At 45.4% G+C, this 18,551-nt stretch overlaps 1 protein-coding gene across 2 annotated transcripts in view; it reads right to left on the reverse strand.

Moving 5' to 3' along the window:
• Nucleotides 1–18,551, reverse strand: part of PRORP (protein only RNase P catalytic subunit) — a 48,526-nt gene that overhangs the window by 17,850 nt on the left and 12,125 nt on the right. For both annotated transcript variants that reach the window (XM_082213567.1, XM_082213568.1), the window contains exon 5: nucleotides 14,949–15,056. In XM_082213567.1, coding sequence (XP_082069693.1) covers nucleotides 14,949–15,056 — 108 coding nt within the window. The remainder of the gene's footprint in view (nucleotides 1–14,948; nucleotides 15,057–18,551) is intronic.

Here is an 18,551-nt window from a genome sequence, read left to right on the forward strand (position 1 = left end):
AATTTTAAAAAAACCATCCTATGAGCAGTGCCAGAATCTTTCTTTGGGCATATCTCATAAGCTATGGTTCCTTCTTGTGGCCAAACTGAGGTATTGATGTTTCTAACATTCCTTTTAGTTGCTTACTAGGGCTGCAATTCTGAAGCTGAGACTCCAATACTTTGGCCACCTCATGAGAAGAGAAGACTCCCTGGAAAAGACCCTGATGTTGGGAAAGATGGAGGCCACAAGGAGAAGGGGATGACAGAGGATGAGATGGTTGGACAGTGTTCTCGAAACTACCAGCATGAGTTTGACGAAACTGCGGGAGGCAGTGGAAGACAGGAGTGCCTGGCATGCTCTGGTCCATGGGGTCACAAAGAGTCGGTCATGACTAAACAACTAAACAACAACAACAGGGCTGCAATTGCATACACTCTCATCTGGCCATAAGTCCCATTGAACTCAATGGAACTTATTCCTGAGTAGGCATGCACAGGCTTGTGCCGCAAGGTAAACAGTCCAAGGGAAAAGCTTCATCTGTTTTGCCTTTTCACAGCTTTGGGGATCAGAATCAAATTCAAAAGGGGATAAAAATATAAAATGCTCCCTACCATCCCACCAGTGCTATTTCACACATTTTTCCTACGATAAGAGAGTTGATAGACCAAAGATCAATCCTACCTCACCACATTTTAATTTTTTTTATGGGTTTCATTAAAAGATAATTAGGTGTCAGATGCTAGCTAAAGTGAAGAGGTTATGGAATCCTGCATATCCAACCACCCAACCCTGCTACTGTTACGTTGTCACAGCGATGAATACTTTGGAGACATTGGCCCTTCAGTATTATTTTCACAGAAGACTAAACGGTGAAGACCACCCCTATATGGTTTAATGCTTCAGGAATCAGCAAACTCCAGGCTTGGAGAATCTTCATTTTGGTTTTTTATTTACTAGAAGCCCAAGACCTATTACCCAGAGCTGGTTGCGAAAAGCATACAGTTAAAACTGAAGAACACAGTGCCTCTGACCATATTTTGAGCCAAGGAATATGCTTTCAATACCAGAAATGAACTGAGCCCATATTTGTTGCATAAGACTCCACTTTTTCAAATTTTTTTTTTATTTTCAGCAGCCTTATAGAGATGGAAAAAGTCATCTTGCTGTTGCTACTGTTAAATAACTGGAGTCACGACCCCTTGCTTATCTACTGCAGTGTTTCCCAACCAGTGTTGCCTGGAGGGAGGCGGGCAAGTCCAAAAAAGGTTGGGAAACACTGATTTAAGTTTCTCTTTCAAAAAGGAAACGTGGGTTAAAGCGGCGCCGCCGCCTCCCACTCACTTTCCTGCTCTGGCTTCCCTAACAGTTTTCCGAGTTGCGTCACTGGATCCAGCCCCCTTTTCCACAGGTGACACGGGGCTGGAGGGAGGGAAAGAGGACTTTACGTCGCGCACAAAGGCAGTCTCCTAGAAGCGCTCTGGGCCGGCGCCGTTTCGCCAAAGGCGCCGGAGGACCCCCACCCTCAGCTCCTTCAGAAAGGAAGCCCCGCCCCTCGGCTCCCTACGCCGCCAGGCAGCTCAGCTGACTGACGAGGACGTTCTGCGGCGGCGGCCGCCACACAACCACCGCAGTTGCTGGCAGCGTCCGCAGCGCAATAAGTAACAGCGCCTGGTGCTGCCAACTCTTTCTCTCTCTCTCCCGCCCCCCCCGCCCCAAGCTCTCGCGCGCCCCGCGTCAACATCGCCGCGCGCAGCTTCCTGAGCTTGAGGCCAGCCGCTGCACGCACGCGCCGGCTCGTCATCGGCTCCGGTTGTTGCCTTTCTCCGCCGAGGTCGGTGGACCCCGAGCCTAGGCTTCCTTCCCGCACCCCGCTTTCCGAAGACCGCACACCAGTTGGACCAGTACATATTCCCCTCCCGTGCTGGAGCGGAATAGCCCTTTCTCTTCTTCCCCAACCCTTGTCGTTGGAGGAGTCCCTCAGTCCCTCGCTTTGCTGCCTCCTCCCCCCCCACCCCCAAAGCTTGGAGGTTCCCCGGCAAGGGGGAGGGAAAAAAATTGAAACTTACACTTTCGTGCGTCCCTCCTGGCGTGACGCTGCGCGCTGACGTCACGGGGCTGTAATGGTGGTGTGCCTCGAGATTTTTTTCATCAAACAAGTGTGCCTTTGCCCAAAAAAGGTTGGGAAACACTGATCTACTGCAAATCACCCACAGATGCTACAGTAGATCCTGATACACCTTCTGTCCACCCCTGCTTTACAGTAAGCACACTGCCCTTTAACATAATGTCACACCAGAAATTCAAATATATTTCATTTTGTGCTTCTCTGAAGTTAGGTACTTAAACAGTTCTGTTTATATATGAAGATTAAGAATGTGTTGATTCCTTTTGCATATGAAAAGTAATCTAAAGCCTTAAAAAATTGAACAGTGAGTTGTATTCAGTGGTGGCTCTGTGCCTACCAGAATGATCCAAGAAAGTGCATCTGCTTTCCTAAAACAAGGCACCCAATTTACATTGACCTCCCTCCCATTTACTGCAGCCCTCTGTACCATATCCTGAATTGTTCAACAAGAACTGTGAAAAGCTTGGGAAGTACAAGGTGATACCGAAAATGGGTTGGGGGTTTTATTTTTTTTAAAGTGTCCCCCCCCCTTAATGAGCAGAGCTGTTTTTCAGCACAAAGCTCCAATTTGATTTTCTAGCCACAAGAAATGCAGTTCATTCGAATTTTAGTACATCATATGATAAAGTGGCAAAGGTGAAAATTAACCTAAAACAATCCAGCTGCAAGAGATGCAATTGGTAAAGTCTCTCTGCCTTCAACCAGGAAATATATTTTATTCATTCTTTTTACTGGCGATCCTGGGGAAGGAAGTAGGAACGTGCTGGCGAAACGTGCAGAAAAGAATGCAGAAGTTATGCAAGATGAACGTGATAACCTCATGAAGTGGAACAGCAGAAAGGGAATTCAGTTCAAAAATCCCTTATAAAAGGTGACATCCAATGGCAGCTATCCATCAGAACAGTGAGCATTTGCTGATGGAAAGGAATTGTGTTTTCCTGCTTCTCCTCACTCTGGTCCCCCAACACACACACACAGAACTGGCACTGGATTGGTTGAGGGGACAGAGGGCAGAAAAGCAGGCGTATATACATTATATGAGAGGCAGTCTGTGCTAAATAGGATGTCACCCAATATCTATCTAGGGATCAATTACCAAAAAAATGTTATCAAGCAGGAACTAAGCAGCTAGAAAGAAGACATCAAACAAGCTATGTTGATCAGAAAAGCTGAAATCCGTGACCTGAGTCAGCTACAGTCATACCTCGGGTTACAGGTTGCGTTTTTTGGGTTACAGACATGCCAGAACCCGGAAGTACCAGAACGGGTTACTTCCGAGTTTCAGCGGTCACGCATGTGCAGAAGAGCTAAATCGCAAACCGTGCATGCGCAGACGCGGTGCTGCGGGTTGCGAACATGCCTCCCGCACAAATCACATTTGCAACCTGAGCGTCCACTGTATTTTAAAAAGTCATAATATATTTCTTCAACTTGAGTTTCGTCAGTAGCCATGCCTTCCCCACAATGAGGTACAAAGACTTGAAACGCACTATATGTTCATGAGCAGGGTTGCCAAGAACAAAAATTTCAGCCTTTGCATGTTGTTATACTGGCAGCTGTTACGGTCCAGGGACCACTGTACTGCCACTGGCACAACTGGAAGGAAAATGTGCCTTCTGGAGAGTTCTTAAGAAACCACCTACTTTGCCAACCAATACCAACCTCCTTCTGCAGCTACAGTGGAGCATGTGGTGTGCTGAAGGCCATGTTTGTTCTGTCTCCCTTATGGTGCCAAAAATGGTCCATGCGTCAGTGCCAATTGCGCGCCCATGAGGAATTGCCTGTATACATGTGCTGATGGTGAAGCTCAATGGGCATGGTTAATGCACCAGGATCCTCTGCAGCAAACGGAGTGTCTGCCTGCCTGCTGGGCCTCTGCAGGCAAACTAACACAGAAAAATGTTTCCCCAAATTGATAACCCCCCTATAATCTCTAGAGTAACAAACCACATCATGAGGATACCTGTCAAGACAACTCCGTATCAATCTTAATGCATTTGGTATCTGAGGCCAGCAGGGACTACCACCACTAACACACAACCTGCAATCTGCCCCCGAGTTGCCAATGATTTTGGTAGCAGTGAAAAAAAGAAAAACGGAAGTAGGTGGATCTCAGTGCCTTGCTGGAGGTGCAAATTGCCCCTCCCCTGGTCATCAGATCAATCATTTGATGAGCAGAGCGGGGGAGATAAGCCACTCCTCTGCCGATCTGCACGGAACAGCTGAGGAGGTGGCCATCCGCCTGTATCTGTGCCTGCCTACGTGTTTGCATGCTAGAGTGTGCATGCCCAAACTGCACTAACTGCTGGCAAGTGGCCTCTGAAGGGCTGGCCGAGGGCAAATGAGGCCCTCGGGTCAGAAATGTTTAGCCACCCCTATTCTTAGGTAGTGATCTTTATCAGTAGAACTTACTTACAAGTACATTGTGTTTTAAAGAGGGATATTAATCTACAGAACAACCTTCCCAACATGCACTGTTGTTATCAGTGAAAGTGCAAACACCACACCCAGTCTCTTATTAACCAGCTGTTGTAGATGCAAACACCAGAGAAGAAGAAAGATATGCAAACCCCACAAAGTTCCTTTGTGGATGCAGGTGTACTTTGAGCAACCAGCTAAGAGGCATGGATGCTCACCTGTAGCTACTCAATTTTAAGTGCTCCCAAAAGGACAGCTAGATGACCTCATGGCTTTGAGTAACTCTTGTATGTTGATGAAATCCAGCTCTGCCTCTCTACCCCAACATTGTATTCCTCCAACCAATCTTGTTCCTTTATAGATGAAACTGCCTGCAAGAATGTCTCCATGGTGCCTCTAACTTCTTTCAAATCCACCCTTAAAATTCTGAGAACATGCACATTCCTAGGTTAAGTTATAAGAGTATGCAATTATTGCAGCTTCTTCTCTTTTTGTCACTGCCCCTCCCAGCTCTGTGTTAATTTCTACACTGTAAACCACTTGGGGCAGGGATCCATCCTCTCATTATTTGCAAAACAAGGGAACTGGGGGCCAGATGCAGCCTGGAGGCCAAATGTGGTCTTCCAGGCTTTTCTATCTAGCCTTGGAATGCTTCCTAGGTCCCTCACCAGTCCAGTGCCACAATCTCCGCTTTTATCTGGCTGGAGTGGGTATTTGACCTGTGATAATGCATAGTTCTTGCATGGATGGAAAACGGAAATAGGGCAGGCGGGAGCGGGGGAGGGAGGGAGGGCAGTGAGTAGGTGCAAAAACCTCAGACTTGTGTTGCTACTATGCAAAAAAATAAAAATTGCATCCATTGCTCTGCCCAGTTTTGCTTCTGGCTTCGCCCCACCCAGACTACCCAGAAGGCCGTTGCCCAGCCCCATGAAGAATTATGACCCTCAGGCTGAAAAAGTTTCCTATCTCAATGTACACGGATGGCAATAAAACAAATTAATCTGAGAGCAAACAGCTTTGTACGAAGACATTTAAAAAGAGATTCTCTGTTTAAACATGAACCGGCAAAATTTAAAGGCATTTCTATGTATGAATTCAATATGCCCAGTATGCGAGTAGTGACCTAGATAAAACATACAAATACCAAAGGAAGAATTTAACACACCTAAAAATCATCATCACCTAAAAAAAATGTGAATCCTTCAAATTCCAAATATTTCTCAAGGTGATACTTTGTTTTGTTCCTTGAACTCTCAGCTTAAACACACACACCTAACATAAAATAGGTTGCTATAGGAATCACTTATTCAACAGTGACTCACCACGACAATTCCCTGAGCATTTACACAATTCAGAGATATTAGAGTGACGTTTTCAGTGACACAGAAGAACTACTGATGCAAAAGAGAAATGTAAATACAACTTTCCCACTAAAAAGGGATTTCCTATTCTAAATACTTGCTTTTGTGCCAACATGTTCCTTCCACTGAAATCATGACACTCACTGCAGGCAACTATGTAGCAAGCTGGACACTTAAGCTAGTATTTTTTCAGGAAAAGCCACAGGGTACACAGTCTTCAAAGGATGGAAGCCTCATAGCAAAGATCCTAGGCAAGCCCCACAAATAACCCAGGGATGCATTTTAAAAGGAGACATTCTACTCATGTAAAAATGTGCTGATTCCCGGACCATCCATGGGCCGGATTGAGAAGGCAATTGGGCCACATCCGGCCCACGGGCCTTAGGTTGCCTACCCCTGTTTGTAGACCTAAAGAACTGTGGATCTTCTGTGTAATGCCTCTGAGCTTTGCCAGCCAGATGTTTTGGACTTACAACTACCATCAATCAGTCCCAGCCAGCAGCTGATGGAGTTGTAGACCCAAACATCCGGAGAGCACCAGATAGGTGAAGGCTGCTCTATAGTCTTCAGAGGAAGTTAAGGGCTACTCAGATCAACAGCATTAAGTTTCACACTTGAACGTAACTATTTCCTCCATAGGAAGTAGGAAGGAGAAGTGAAACCTGTTAGATAAACAAACAAAACCAAAGGGAATTTCCTATTGGATTTTATTATTTTCCCACACTTCGCTATATTTATATTTACCGTATTTTTCGCCCTATAGGACACACCATCCCATAAGGCGCACCTAGTTTTTTGGGGGGGAAATAAAGGGGGGGAATTTATTTTTTTTCCCCGAGCTTCCCCCGACCACAGCCCCCAGAACAGGCAACTCTCTGCAAGCCGCGGGAGCCCAGCGCCGGGCTCCCGCGCCTTGCGAAGAGCTGTGCGAAGCCTGCATTCGCCCCATAGGACGCACACACATTTCCCCTTCATTTTTGGAGGGGAAAAAGTACGTCCTATAGGGCAAAAAATACGGTATATTTTTATGTAGAACAGTCTTCCTCAGGAGGTGGTAGACTTTCCTTCCTTGGAGGTCTTTAAGCAGAGGTTGGATGGCCATTTGTCATGGATGCTTTAGCTGAGATTCCTGTATTGCAGGGGGTTGGATTACATGAAACTTGGGGTCCCTTCCAGTTTTATGATTTATATCACCTTTCCTCCAAGGAGCTCAAAGTGGCATGCATAGTTTTCCTCCTTCCCATTTTCTCCTCACAACAACCCTATGAGGTGGGCTAGGTTGAAAGTAAATAACCGGCCGAAGGTCGTCCAATGAGCTTCGTGGCTGAGTGGGGATTTGATCCCTGGTCTTCCAGGTCCTAGCCCAACACTGCAACCACTACACTACCCTGGCTCTTTCCACGACCCCTCCTGCTTCCCAGTATTATCAAGAACACACCAGATCTGGACTTACGTAACTAGTTTCTGTCTTAGGTGATAATTTCATGACAGGTTGATTGTTAGAAGGCAAAAGGGCTGCACTAGGAAGAGTTGACACAGAACGGGAGATTGCATAAAGGATTAAAGTTGAGAGATTTAGAAAAAATGAACTTCTCATCTGAGGAGAAAGAGAAGAAGGTAAGACAACCCGATGCAGTGTGCGTCATGTTTTAGAAAGATTCCCTGAGCAAACCAGGAAGAAACTCGCTGTGTACAGTACAAGTGGGAACACATTTCGGTTGCTGTAGCAACCACCAATACATATTGAGCAACTGAGGCAAGTCTGTTCTATGGCAAGCATTAAACACTCTCTACAGCACGGCCAAACGTTACAAAACAGAAGAAGCTGCCTGATACCATGTCAAACCATTGGTCCATCTGTTATTTCTACAGTAACTGGCAGCAGTTCTGCAGAATGTCAGATGGGGTTTCCCTCCCAGTCTTACCAGGATATGCAAAGGATTGAACTTGGGGCCTTCTGCATGCAAAGCATGCTAAGCATGTTACTGAACTACATTGCCCTAAACAATGTCTTCAGTCTTCAAATCGGTATTAGAAACTCAGATACATAAGTTAATTGCTAAATGGCATCTTAAACCTGGGTTAAAGTATGTCTAGACACTATTCCCCCCTTCCCGCCCCAGTGGAGTTTATTCTTAGTCTTATTCATTTCCTTTCTATACCAGTTTATATTTTAAAGTAAACATCTCAAAGTGGTTTACAACTCATTAAAACACAAAAAAACCCCAAAACCGACAACAACAATCTAGAATAAAACAAATTCAAGCGTCAAGGGAAATATTTCAGAAATACTTCTCTAAGTGACATTTTGCTTTCCCCATATTTATTTCCCTACTTAATTCATATAACTGCCCCATAGCAGAGGTACTCTAGCCAGTATGGTGTAGTGGTTAGAGTGCCGGACTAGGACCTGAAAGATCAAGGCTGAAATCCCCACTCAGTCATGAAGCCCACTGGGTGACCATGGGCCAGTCACAGGCTCTTAACCCACCTCACAGGGTCGTTGTAGGAATTAACTAGGGAGGGGAAGTGAACCATGTGCTCCTTGGAGAAAAATGTGGGATATAAATGCAATAAGCAAGCTCTTCTGCTTACCGGCATAAGAAAGCTGGCGAGGCCAGCCAGATGGAGATGTCAGACGCAAACCTGACATCCAGAGATCTCCATATACAGTGGTACCTCGGGTTACATACGCTTCAGGTTACATACGCTTCAGGTTAGACACTCCGCTAACCCAGAAACAGTGCTTCAGGTTAAGAACTTTGCTTCAGGATAAGAACAGAAATCGTGCTCTGGCAGTGTGGCAGCAGCGGGAGGCCCCATTAGCTAAAGTGGTGCTTCAGGTTAAGAACAGTTTCAGGTTAAGAACGGACCTCCAGAACGAATTAAGTACTTAACCCGAGGTACCACTGTAGTCGCAATTGGAAACATGCCAGTTGCAAAACACGCCTGGCTAATTTGGAACACTGCTTCAAATGGGAACATACACTAGGAACAGGACATGATCATGCTGTGTCTCAACCTAGGAGCTTCCAACAAGGCCTCCAAAACTACCCTCCTACTGCAAAGACACCCATCCTATTTCTAACTTGCCCTGTTAGAAACACAAGCAAAGGTCTGAAGCTTTCTCCCCAGCCATCCCCCTCCAAATGCATTTCCCTCCCAACTGGGCACAGTTCTGGTATTAGAGCCTAAGTGTAGGGGGGAAATGAGTTTGGGCGACAGACTATGGGAACCCTCTCACTCACTTGCCTATCACCATCTAAGAATGAGTCCCTGGATTCCCCCTGCTTGCCTTATACTTGATTTCAGTAGACCTGCATCAGCCACTATTATGTCTAGCTTGAGCCTCATGTGACCTAGAAAATAAGCTTGACATAAGCAGATTATGCGTTTCACCCACTTTCTCCTGAGTGTAGGCCAAGCAGCAGAATTGGGAGTGGGCGGGCACTGCAGAGCGAACTGTTCCACTTCACACATTCTGAATGCTCCCCTGCCTAAAGCAAAAACCCTCCTAGCAAGCTGAAAAGTAGCACAGTCAGAAGAAACCCTCCCCTGATGAATTTTCCCTGTAAGCAGAAAATTGGCTTGTGTGGGGAGCATTCGTTTCTTCAGCCTTCAGCCTGCATCTACAAATAGTGCAAACGCTTCACAAAAGAAAAGCTGTTCAAAAAACATGACTCAAAATGTGCTTTATGACCTACAATTGCCTACCACCTACATACGCATTACAGAAATATTTCAGTTGCCGCAGGACACCTTTACATTACGCATCTAATTTTCCTAAATTTCAAAATACAATAGGGATGAGCGTGCAATCAATCTGAACATTTCCTTGATCCCCGCCTCCCGTCCCTCATTTACCCTTTACTTCTGGAGGGTTTTTTCCCTGCCCACTTGTGCATTGCAAGGCAAAATTATTGAAACATGGCAATTGCTGATGTGAGACAACCCTAAATGGAAGATTAGGCAGCTGAGGTGCAATAGGTTTGGGTGGAAACCACAGCAGAAATGCAACTCCCACAACAGATAGCCCCGATGGAACTCCCCCAATATACTTTGTCAGCCAAGTTTCAGCCTGAATGGCTGAAAAAGGTTGGAGGAGGGATATGCGCAACCCAGAGGTGGGGCTCATCCTAATGCTCTTTCCTGTACCTCAGTGGTGCTACTTTACACCAGCCCTAGACTTAGTGTTGAGGCAGGGTTGGGGAAGAAGAAGAAGAGTTTGGATTTGATATCCCGCCTTTCACTCCCCTTCAGGAGTCTCAAAGCGGCTAACTTTCTCCTTTCCCTTCCTCCCCCACAACAAACACTTTGTGAGGTGAGTGGGGCTGAGAGACTTCAGAGAAGTGTGACTGGCCCAAGGTCACCCAGCAGCTGCATGTGGAGGAGCGGGGACGCGAACCCGGTTCCCCAGATTACGAGTCCACCGCTCTTAACCACTACACCACACTGGCTCCCAGTGGAATCTTTTTCAGCCCAAGGGCCATATTTCCTCACAACCAAGCTTCTGGGGGCCACAAAGCAGTGGTGGGCAGGGCCAGAAGAAAAAGTGTGTGGAGGCTTTGTGCAATATCCTACATTCAAGTCACGCACAATTGACTTTTCTACACTCTCTGTACAAGCAAGCAAGAGCTATCAGCATGGTTCAAGGACACATTCCAGCCAGGCAAACAGCGCTCAAAGAATGGGTAGAGCAGAATCAGTTAAGAGCGTGGCATGGAAGGGGGGGGGGTGGCCTGAGGAAAGGTCAGACAGAGAGACCTGGAAGATTGCATTTGCTCACCAGGTTTGAGGTCTCCCCCCTCCCCCCCTCAGGTAGCACATTTTGGTTCCACATGCACACAGTTCCCACCTATCAGTTTTCTTCCTTCTCAGCATCACTTCACAATACAGTGGTACCTTGGGTTGCATACGCTTCAGGTTACAGACTCCGCTAACCCAGAAATAGTACCTCGGGTTAAGAACTTTGCTTCAGGATGAGAACAGAAATTGTGCAGCGGCGGCAGCAGGAGGTCCCATTAGCTAAAGTGGTGCCTCAGGTTAAGAACAGTTTCAGGTTAAGAACAGACCTCCAGAACGAATTAAGTTCTTAACCCGAGGTACCACTTTATTCCCTTCTGCTACAGTTGTGTGCCACTTATTAAATAAAGGCAAGCTCTCTGTGTTACAATACAAGGCCTAAAATTGCCTGATGTCTTGAAATTGCCAAACACACAGCCACACGCAATTTTCCTGCGCTGCATTTTTGTTCAGATCCCTCGGTGTTAGACTCCCAAGGGAATTATTCAGAATTGTTTGCTTATCAAGTCATGTCTCAGCTCTAGAGCTGGCTTTAAATGCCTCCAATATCAGCCCTGAAACATGTAAAGTGAGAATATAGGATCACGTGCCTCTGATACACATCTCAAGGTGGCCTTTTGTTCAGGTTTGCCTTGTGTGTATTTTGTATTTCCCCCAGGTTTTTTAGTCTGCTTTAATCTCAGAGAAGAGTGTTTTTAAGTTGTGTTACATGCACACCATAATATCAGTCCTTCATTCTCTCTCCTCTTTCTGGGTGCACCGCCCCCCCCCGCCCGAAAGCGAGGAACAATTATAAACTCAGAGCAAGGAAGACAGGAAGAGGAGGAAGTGTTGCACCAGAAAGCCTCCCTAATGCTTAGGAAAAATAGAAATGGGATCCCTGGCATTTCCCACCATATCCTTGCAACAACAGAAGCAGGGGTGGAGCGGAAAGCCCCTGCATTCCTCCTGGGAGACTACAATGGTGCAGCTTTTGGGCCACTGCAAGTAACAAGGGGAAGGAAAGGACTCAAAGTTCAGGCTGACAGTGAAGCTCACCAATGCTGCCTTGCAGGCACTTAATCTAGAAGTTCCTCTTTTCCTCACTTGCCCAGTGGCAGCGTCTCATCAGCTGGTTACTGAAGACAAATTACATGCCAGTTAGCTCAGCTGGTTAGAGCATGGTGTTGATAATGCCAAGGTCACGGGTTTGATCCCCACATGGGTGCATATTCCTGCATTGCGGGGGGGTTGGACTAGATGACCCAATGGGTCCCACACAGCAGCCTGTGTGATAGCTTGTTGGGTACTCTGGGGCCTGAATGCAGAAGCCCAAGGGCAGAGATCTACTGCGGATCTTGTATGCTTAGATCTCACGGTTGTCACCAGGTGCAAGTGGGGATCAGTCAGACCATCTGCCTTTGCTCTGATGGTGGAGCAGTCCCTTCCGCTTGTCACAATTCAGCCACCGGCTTCCAGTTTGCCCAACTCAAGCCACTGAACTCAGGGACCCCAAGCTAGAGAACATACCCTCCAGGTGTGGAAATCAGGTATGGCTGCCCACAAACTCAGCCTGGCCCTGCGGGAGTAGCTTAAGTTTTGACACTGACCTTTCAGAGTTCTCAGAATTATTTGTTTAACAAAACAAAAACACACAGTATCTGATTAACAGAGATGACTCCTAGATAACACCACACTTCCTTTAGCTTGGACATGTAAGAGAACAGTGCGTACACTTTCTGTTTTACCTCATAACATGCTAAAAGTGCTCCCATTCCAAGCTGGGAATTCCATCGATGTGTCTGATAAGATTGTTTCTTTTGTTCCTCCAGACACATCTAGAATCTCCTTCCTATTATTCTACTCCTCAACTCCTACATGCGTTTGTTTGACAATTCCAGATTTAGAAGAATTTTTTTACAACAACAATCGGTACAAATGTGGGGTGAGAATGTTTTCCCCTTATCCTTGTTCTGATTGGAGTTTTTCATGTGGAAATTAAAGGCCTGTGAGAGATTACTTTCGTTTAACTTAAAAAGCGACATATCTGGAGACCTAACAGGATGTTGTGTTAGATTACCACAATGATTTTGCAGCTTCTGCAGAAGACACCAGGGATTTTCTTTTCCAGTCAGAACAGTACATAGCTTCCTTTTTGCTGGGCTGCATTCCTCTTCAGATACATACGCCTGCTAAAATTATCATTTTTGCCACGATTAGTATCAACCCCAAATGTTGACTACATGTTGTGTTGGGGGGGTGCACACAGAAGTTAATCCTGGAATGTAGCCCCTTTGCATGTAGAATATGGCATGTGATTTGGTTCTTACATTGTGTATTCATATAGTCCTGATTGGAGGTGTATCTAGGCTCCTTTGCACCCTTGGCAAAGGATCCTGCACACCTTGCCTAGGTGCCCAGAGCAGCGGAACAGTGGCCCAGGGAGCACATGCCCGATTTGGAAAGAGTGGGAAAGGAGTGGTTTTTGCACACACCTCTGGGTCTGTGCCCTTGGCAGGCGCCAGCCTGACCAACCCTAAGGTACGTCCCTAGTCTTGATGCCCAATGATCCTACTGCCAAAACTGAAACAAAGGTGGGGGAAACACCCTGGTAGGGTGTTTTTGCACATGGGGATGTATGCAACCAATCTTCTTTTTTTGGCGATCACTGGCAGCCAAGTAAGATTGTCCTTCATAAACACAGTGTTTGGATTTGGGATGGGTTTTTGGAAGGCACCTGTGCGTGAATTTGTTTTATGTGTGTAGATCAGTGCACGCTGACCAACGCACAGTCTTCGCAGTAAGGCTCTATTCCAATGGCATGAGTAATCACGATGACCAGTAGATTCTTATCTGCTGCAGCCTTCGTTCACCTTCACAGCCATTGTAACATACTGCCTATTATCTTCCGCCTGTTCTGCCGTTGAGGACTTTTTGGATCATTCTTTGTCTAGCTCCTCCCCTTTGACCTTACGACCGTGGGTGACTCTGCTGGGAGTGCGAGTCTCCTGATGGCTTCACTCACAAGGGTCACAGGAACATGCAAGCCCATTCAACACAACAAGATGATGATCCAGCGAGTGAGTATGCAACCAATGACACAAACTGACACATGTCTTGGATTTGCATTGACATACTGCATGTTTCTATACTGGCTCACCATTGCTCCTCATATCAACTCTGAGCTTCTTCTCCTTACACCAGGGTTGAGCTGCCAGTTATCAGAAACCGTACTGAGTTCTCACTGCACCTTCTGCAAAACTTGTTCAACTTATCAGTACAAGACAAAAAGTAAATCCCTGCTTCCACCAGCCAATAACATATTAGTGACTTAGCCATAGATATGAAAACACCAGGAAAGATATGTTACAGGGTTAAGGAGAGTAATAGCAAGACCTTAGCATGGGCTGCCATTACGCCATGTTTCTGATAAGGCTTTTGTTCACCACCACAGCCTCAGTTAATACTCTGCCAGATGCAAAAGCTGTACGATTTCTGTCAAAAGCTGGTAAGAGATCATCCTGTCAAACAACCACAAGCTAAACAAGCAATTCCCATGGCAATGGATGTTTTAGTCCAAAGACTATATGGAGCTAGAGGGACAGCATCCATTATGCAAAAAAAGTGGCAACAAGAACTCTAGACACTCATGATTTTAAAAAGGTACCTCACCTCTGAGGTGCTTCTTTTTTTTGCGCCCAATCACTAACTAAACTGATGTCAAGAAGAGACCTTGAAGTCCTCCCATCCCAGTGGCTGCTTCTCATGACAGATTTCACACTAAACTTTGATTGTATGCATGGGGATACCTGCTGGAGGTGGCAATGATCAGCACAGTGCGCAAGTGGGCTGTGCCTATCTGGAAACACCTCGCTCACTCTTGTCTGCAGTCAGTTCATTCTTCTCCACCAGGTCCTCATCCCTGATATCCCTTTAACATTTCCCTGAACATTTTACTTAGAATGGGGGTCCTCTATAAAGAATGTCATAAGCATTCTGTGCATGGATTCCAACATGCTGGCCATGTCCAAGTTATCATATTTCAGCATAATAAGAGGGTGTAAAAGAGCCTTATGGCAGCAAATGCAGCCCCTTTCCCTGCTTCCTACACACTAGGAAGTAAACAAACAAATCTTCAGTTAACCAGAGTTTCTCGGTTAAGACAAAATGAGAAACTATGGTCAATGGCTCCAGGAAAAGCCAGAATGTTAAACCATAATTTGAAGCGTAAAATAGCTATTACACACACACAGTTATTTAAGAGATAGAATGGCACTTACAGTTTGAGATGGAGTGGCTTTGTTGTAAACTCTGCTAACGTTGAGGCCATCAATCACAATATCAAAGGGGGGACACTGATTCACAAATGTCTGAAATTCTTCAAGTTCCTAAAAAAAAAGAGAGAAGGTAAGAAGTTGAAAGAAAAGCAACACTGAAACATAACTGCCTTATTAGATACCCTGCTATTTTTGTTTTTTTCAACCAGATTTTATATATTCAATCAAAGAAAATAAATTGGTAACGGGCACAGAGTTCAGCAAGCAAGCTATCTTTTATTGCTCTTTTTACTGTAGGTAAGTTTCTAGTCCTTATGCTTGCAATGATAAGCTTCAATGTATATGGGCAATATCTTATGAAGATTCAGAAGTCAGAAATTGAGAACCTCTACAGCCTGTATATTTATTTGCCACTCATCTAAGTCTATATAAAAAAACTGAAAATTAATGTATGCTAATTTGCATATAAGTTTCAGAAATCCACTTTTCTTGGCACAACACAAGGATACCCGAGCACAGAATTGATTTTTTTTTTTAAATTACTGAGTACACATTAGCCCTGACTCTAAACAGTTGATAGGAACATATTCTGGAAATTTTATTTTTTACATCTGCAGTAGCTATACAGCTTATTTGTTCTCTTTAGGCCTAAACATAGGGTTTTTGAACTAATTTCTGCCATATAAAGGATGGAGGTGCCAATCAAGCCTATCAAATCGTTTTTAGAACTCCATGAAGTGGTACAGACATATCTGAAAAACTACTCTGAGCGATGTCACCAATCCACTTTGGGTTGAGTTATCCATGTGTACTGTTTTAATTTATTACTTCCAGAGTTTGCAGAAATGAAACTGGGAAACTGTGGTTTTCCCAACCCCTCTCAATTCCTGGTAATCTGAGTAAAACCTCTCTCATAGCAAGTAGCAGCTGCCTCTCAGCAGGCAACCAAGAAACAACAACTTCCTCTGCAGTTGCTGCAGAAGAAAGCACAATCCAAAATGAAAGCATAGAAAAAGGAACATCACACAGGGCCCACGGGCAGGAAGGTCTGGAGGCTGTGGAACTACAGGAGCACATTTTGGGACAAGTGTACTGCAGGACAGGGAAGCGGTAAAGTCAGAGGCCTGAACTTCATAGAGGAGTCTGAAGTAATTATCCAAATCTTTTGCTGTGCATAAATTATTTTAGTGAGCAAAATAGTACCAATGGTGCTCAACATGTAGTTAACAAGATGATCAAGCTATGCTGCACACCTAGGACAGTAAACCCCGAGCTCTTTTGGCTTCTCATTCAATTACCTGAAACAAAAGAACATTTTGATTTACACGCATGATTTTGAAGGGGAAAGTTCACCAGTGTGCAAAGAATCAAAGAACACAAAATAGGCCCAAATGGACAGAGTGGGGGTAACAATACAATCCTATACATGTCTACTCAGAAGTAAATCCCAATGAATTCACTGGCACTGACTCCCAAGCAAGTGTATATAATTGCCGCCTACAGTTCCACTTTCAATCAGGTAGGATGCGGATGAAGTAAAACTACTGAAATCAACTGAGAATTGCAGGATGGTAAAGCAAACTACTTGGGGTGGCTAGGATTTTCTTTTCATTTTTGCCCTACAATGCGGCAACCAGCAGATCTTGAGAAAATCCAGTTCTCTCAGTCTTATCAATAATACATGTGACAGTGCACTTTGTTCCAACGTTTGACATTAGTCACCGACATTAGTCACTACCTCCACATTACATTTTAAAAACCTACATTTCTAATCCTGTTCTTGCTGCTTCTTTTTTTTTTCCAAAATACCTGACGGCAAGTCTTCTGGGAACTCCCTATTGCTTTTGTTACTCAAACTGCCTCTCAGGGGTTATTGTAGGTGCATTTCCCGAAATGAACCCTGTCAACTCACGCATATCACCAAAGCCTTCTAATTACCCTAGACACTTGTGCAGCGCAAAAGGAAAGCAGAACTGACATGCTAATACTTTCTTTTTCCTTTTTTCCCTCAAGGGAATCTGCTATGGCTTGTTACCAATAAGTTTATACCTAGGGACAAGCCCTGCGGATGCACCATAAACACTTCCCATTCTTACCCCAATAGTATTGCCAACCATTCTACCAAAAAATATCTAGTCAGTGTTTGCAAGTTTCTCGCTCTTGCACCAGCTGTAACCCTGTACAGAATTTCCCTCATCAGTGCCACTTCTGAGACATATGAAAACCACTTCCCCTATAAACTCTGCTAGTAGCTCAGGTCATCTGAGTGGGCCTATTCCCAAGTTTCTCAAACTGTACAACCTCCAGTATGAGAACCCGGCCTTTTCTCTTTTGGTTGGTTGGTTGTGGCCCCCTCATTATGGCCTGCTAAGGCTTGCTTAATTTGGAGGACTTCCATGAGCCAATTGGCTTTTATATGCTCTGCTTCACATACTTCATATTTTTTAAATCAGTACTGATTTTTAAATCAGTACTGATTTTAGTTACCGTATTTTTCGTCCCATAGGACGTACCGGCCCATAGGACGCACCTAGGTTTTTTTGGGGGGGAATAAAGGGGGGGATTTCCTTTATTTCCCCCGCAAAACCAGGTCGGAGAATCCCAAACCAGGTCAGGGAACAGCGGGATGGCAGCGCTGCGCCTCCCCGCTGTTCCCTAAGCTTGTGGGGCTGGCTTGTGGGGCTCCCTAGGCTGCGGATGTCTTCCCGAAGCACCGGGCGCTCTGCTTCCAGCGCGCCCCGCGCTCCGGGAAGCAGGCAGCTCTGCGCAACCTTCGGGAGCCCGGCACGGCTTCGTGCGGGGCTCCCGAGGGTTGCGCAGAGCTTCCTGAAGCCTGGAGAGCAAGAGGGGTCGGTGTGCACAGACCCCTCTCGCTCTCCAGGCTTCAGCGAAAGCCTGTATTCGCCCCATAGGATGCACACACATTTCCCCTTCATTTTTGGAGGGGGAAAAGTGCGTCTTATAGGGCGAAAAATACGGTATGTTGAAAATGTTGCATGTCCATGCTGGTTTTTATGTAGGATTATATAACATGCAAGAGTGTCGTCTGTAAAAGGGCCTTTGCAAACTTATAACATGAACGCATCAATAATGTAATTACTTTGCCAGCTTTCTAAACTGCCTCTCATGAAAGGCCAAGAGGAGGTCACATGGGGACCAGAAAAGGGGAGAGTGAGAGGAAGAAGGCAATTGGGTAGGAACCTGGGTATGCTATGAGCAGAAAAAATGAACTAAAAATGGAGTTTGTGGTATGCAAGGTGAGGTGACAGCTCCGTGTGGTGAAAGATAGCTGTCAGGAGGTTAAGTGATGTATTGCTCCAAAATGACAACTCAAAAATGAAAGGAAGACTCCCAGATACTTTAGCTACCTGGACAGCGTTTTCATTCAGTTTCATTCAAGTGCTTAAGAACAAACAAGACATGAGGGCACTGCTGTTTCCCAGCAACCATTCAAAAGGATGTGGCCTTGGATCCTGGATGTGGCATATTATAGCCATCATGACCAGCAGCTGTTAAGGATGTGATGCAATGTAAAGTGGAATCCAACAGATTTAGGCCTTAAAAAGTTCCCCTATGAATACAGCATTGAAGAGTGATTTTTTTACA

The sequence above is a fragment of the Podarcis vaucheri genome, assembly GCF_965113315.1.
Source record: "Podarcis vaucheri genome assembly, chromosome: 1".
Lineage (NCBI taxonomy): Eukaryota > Metazoa > Chordata > Lepidosauria > Squamata > Lacertidae > Podarcis > Podarcis vaucheri.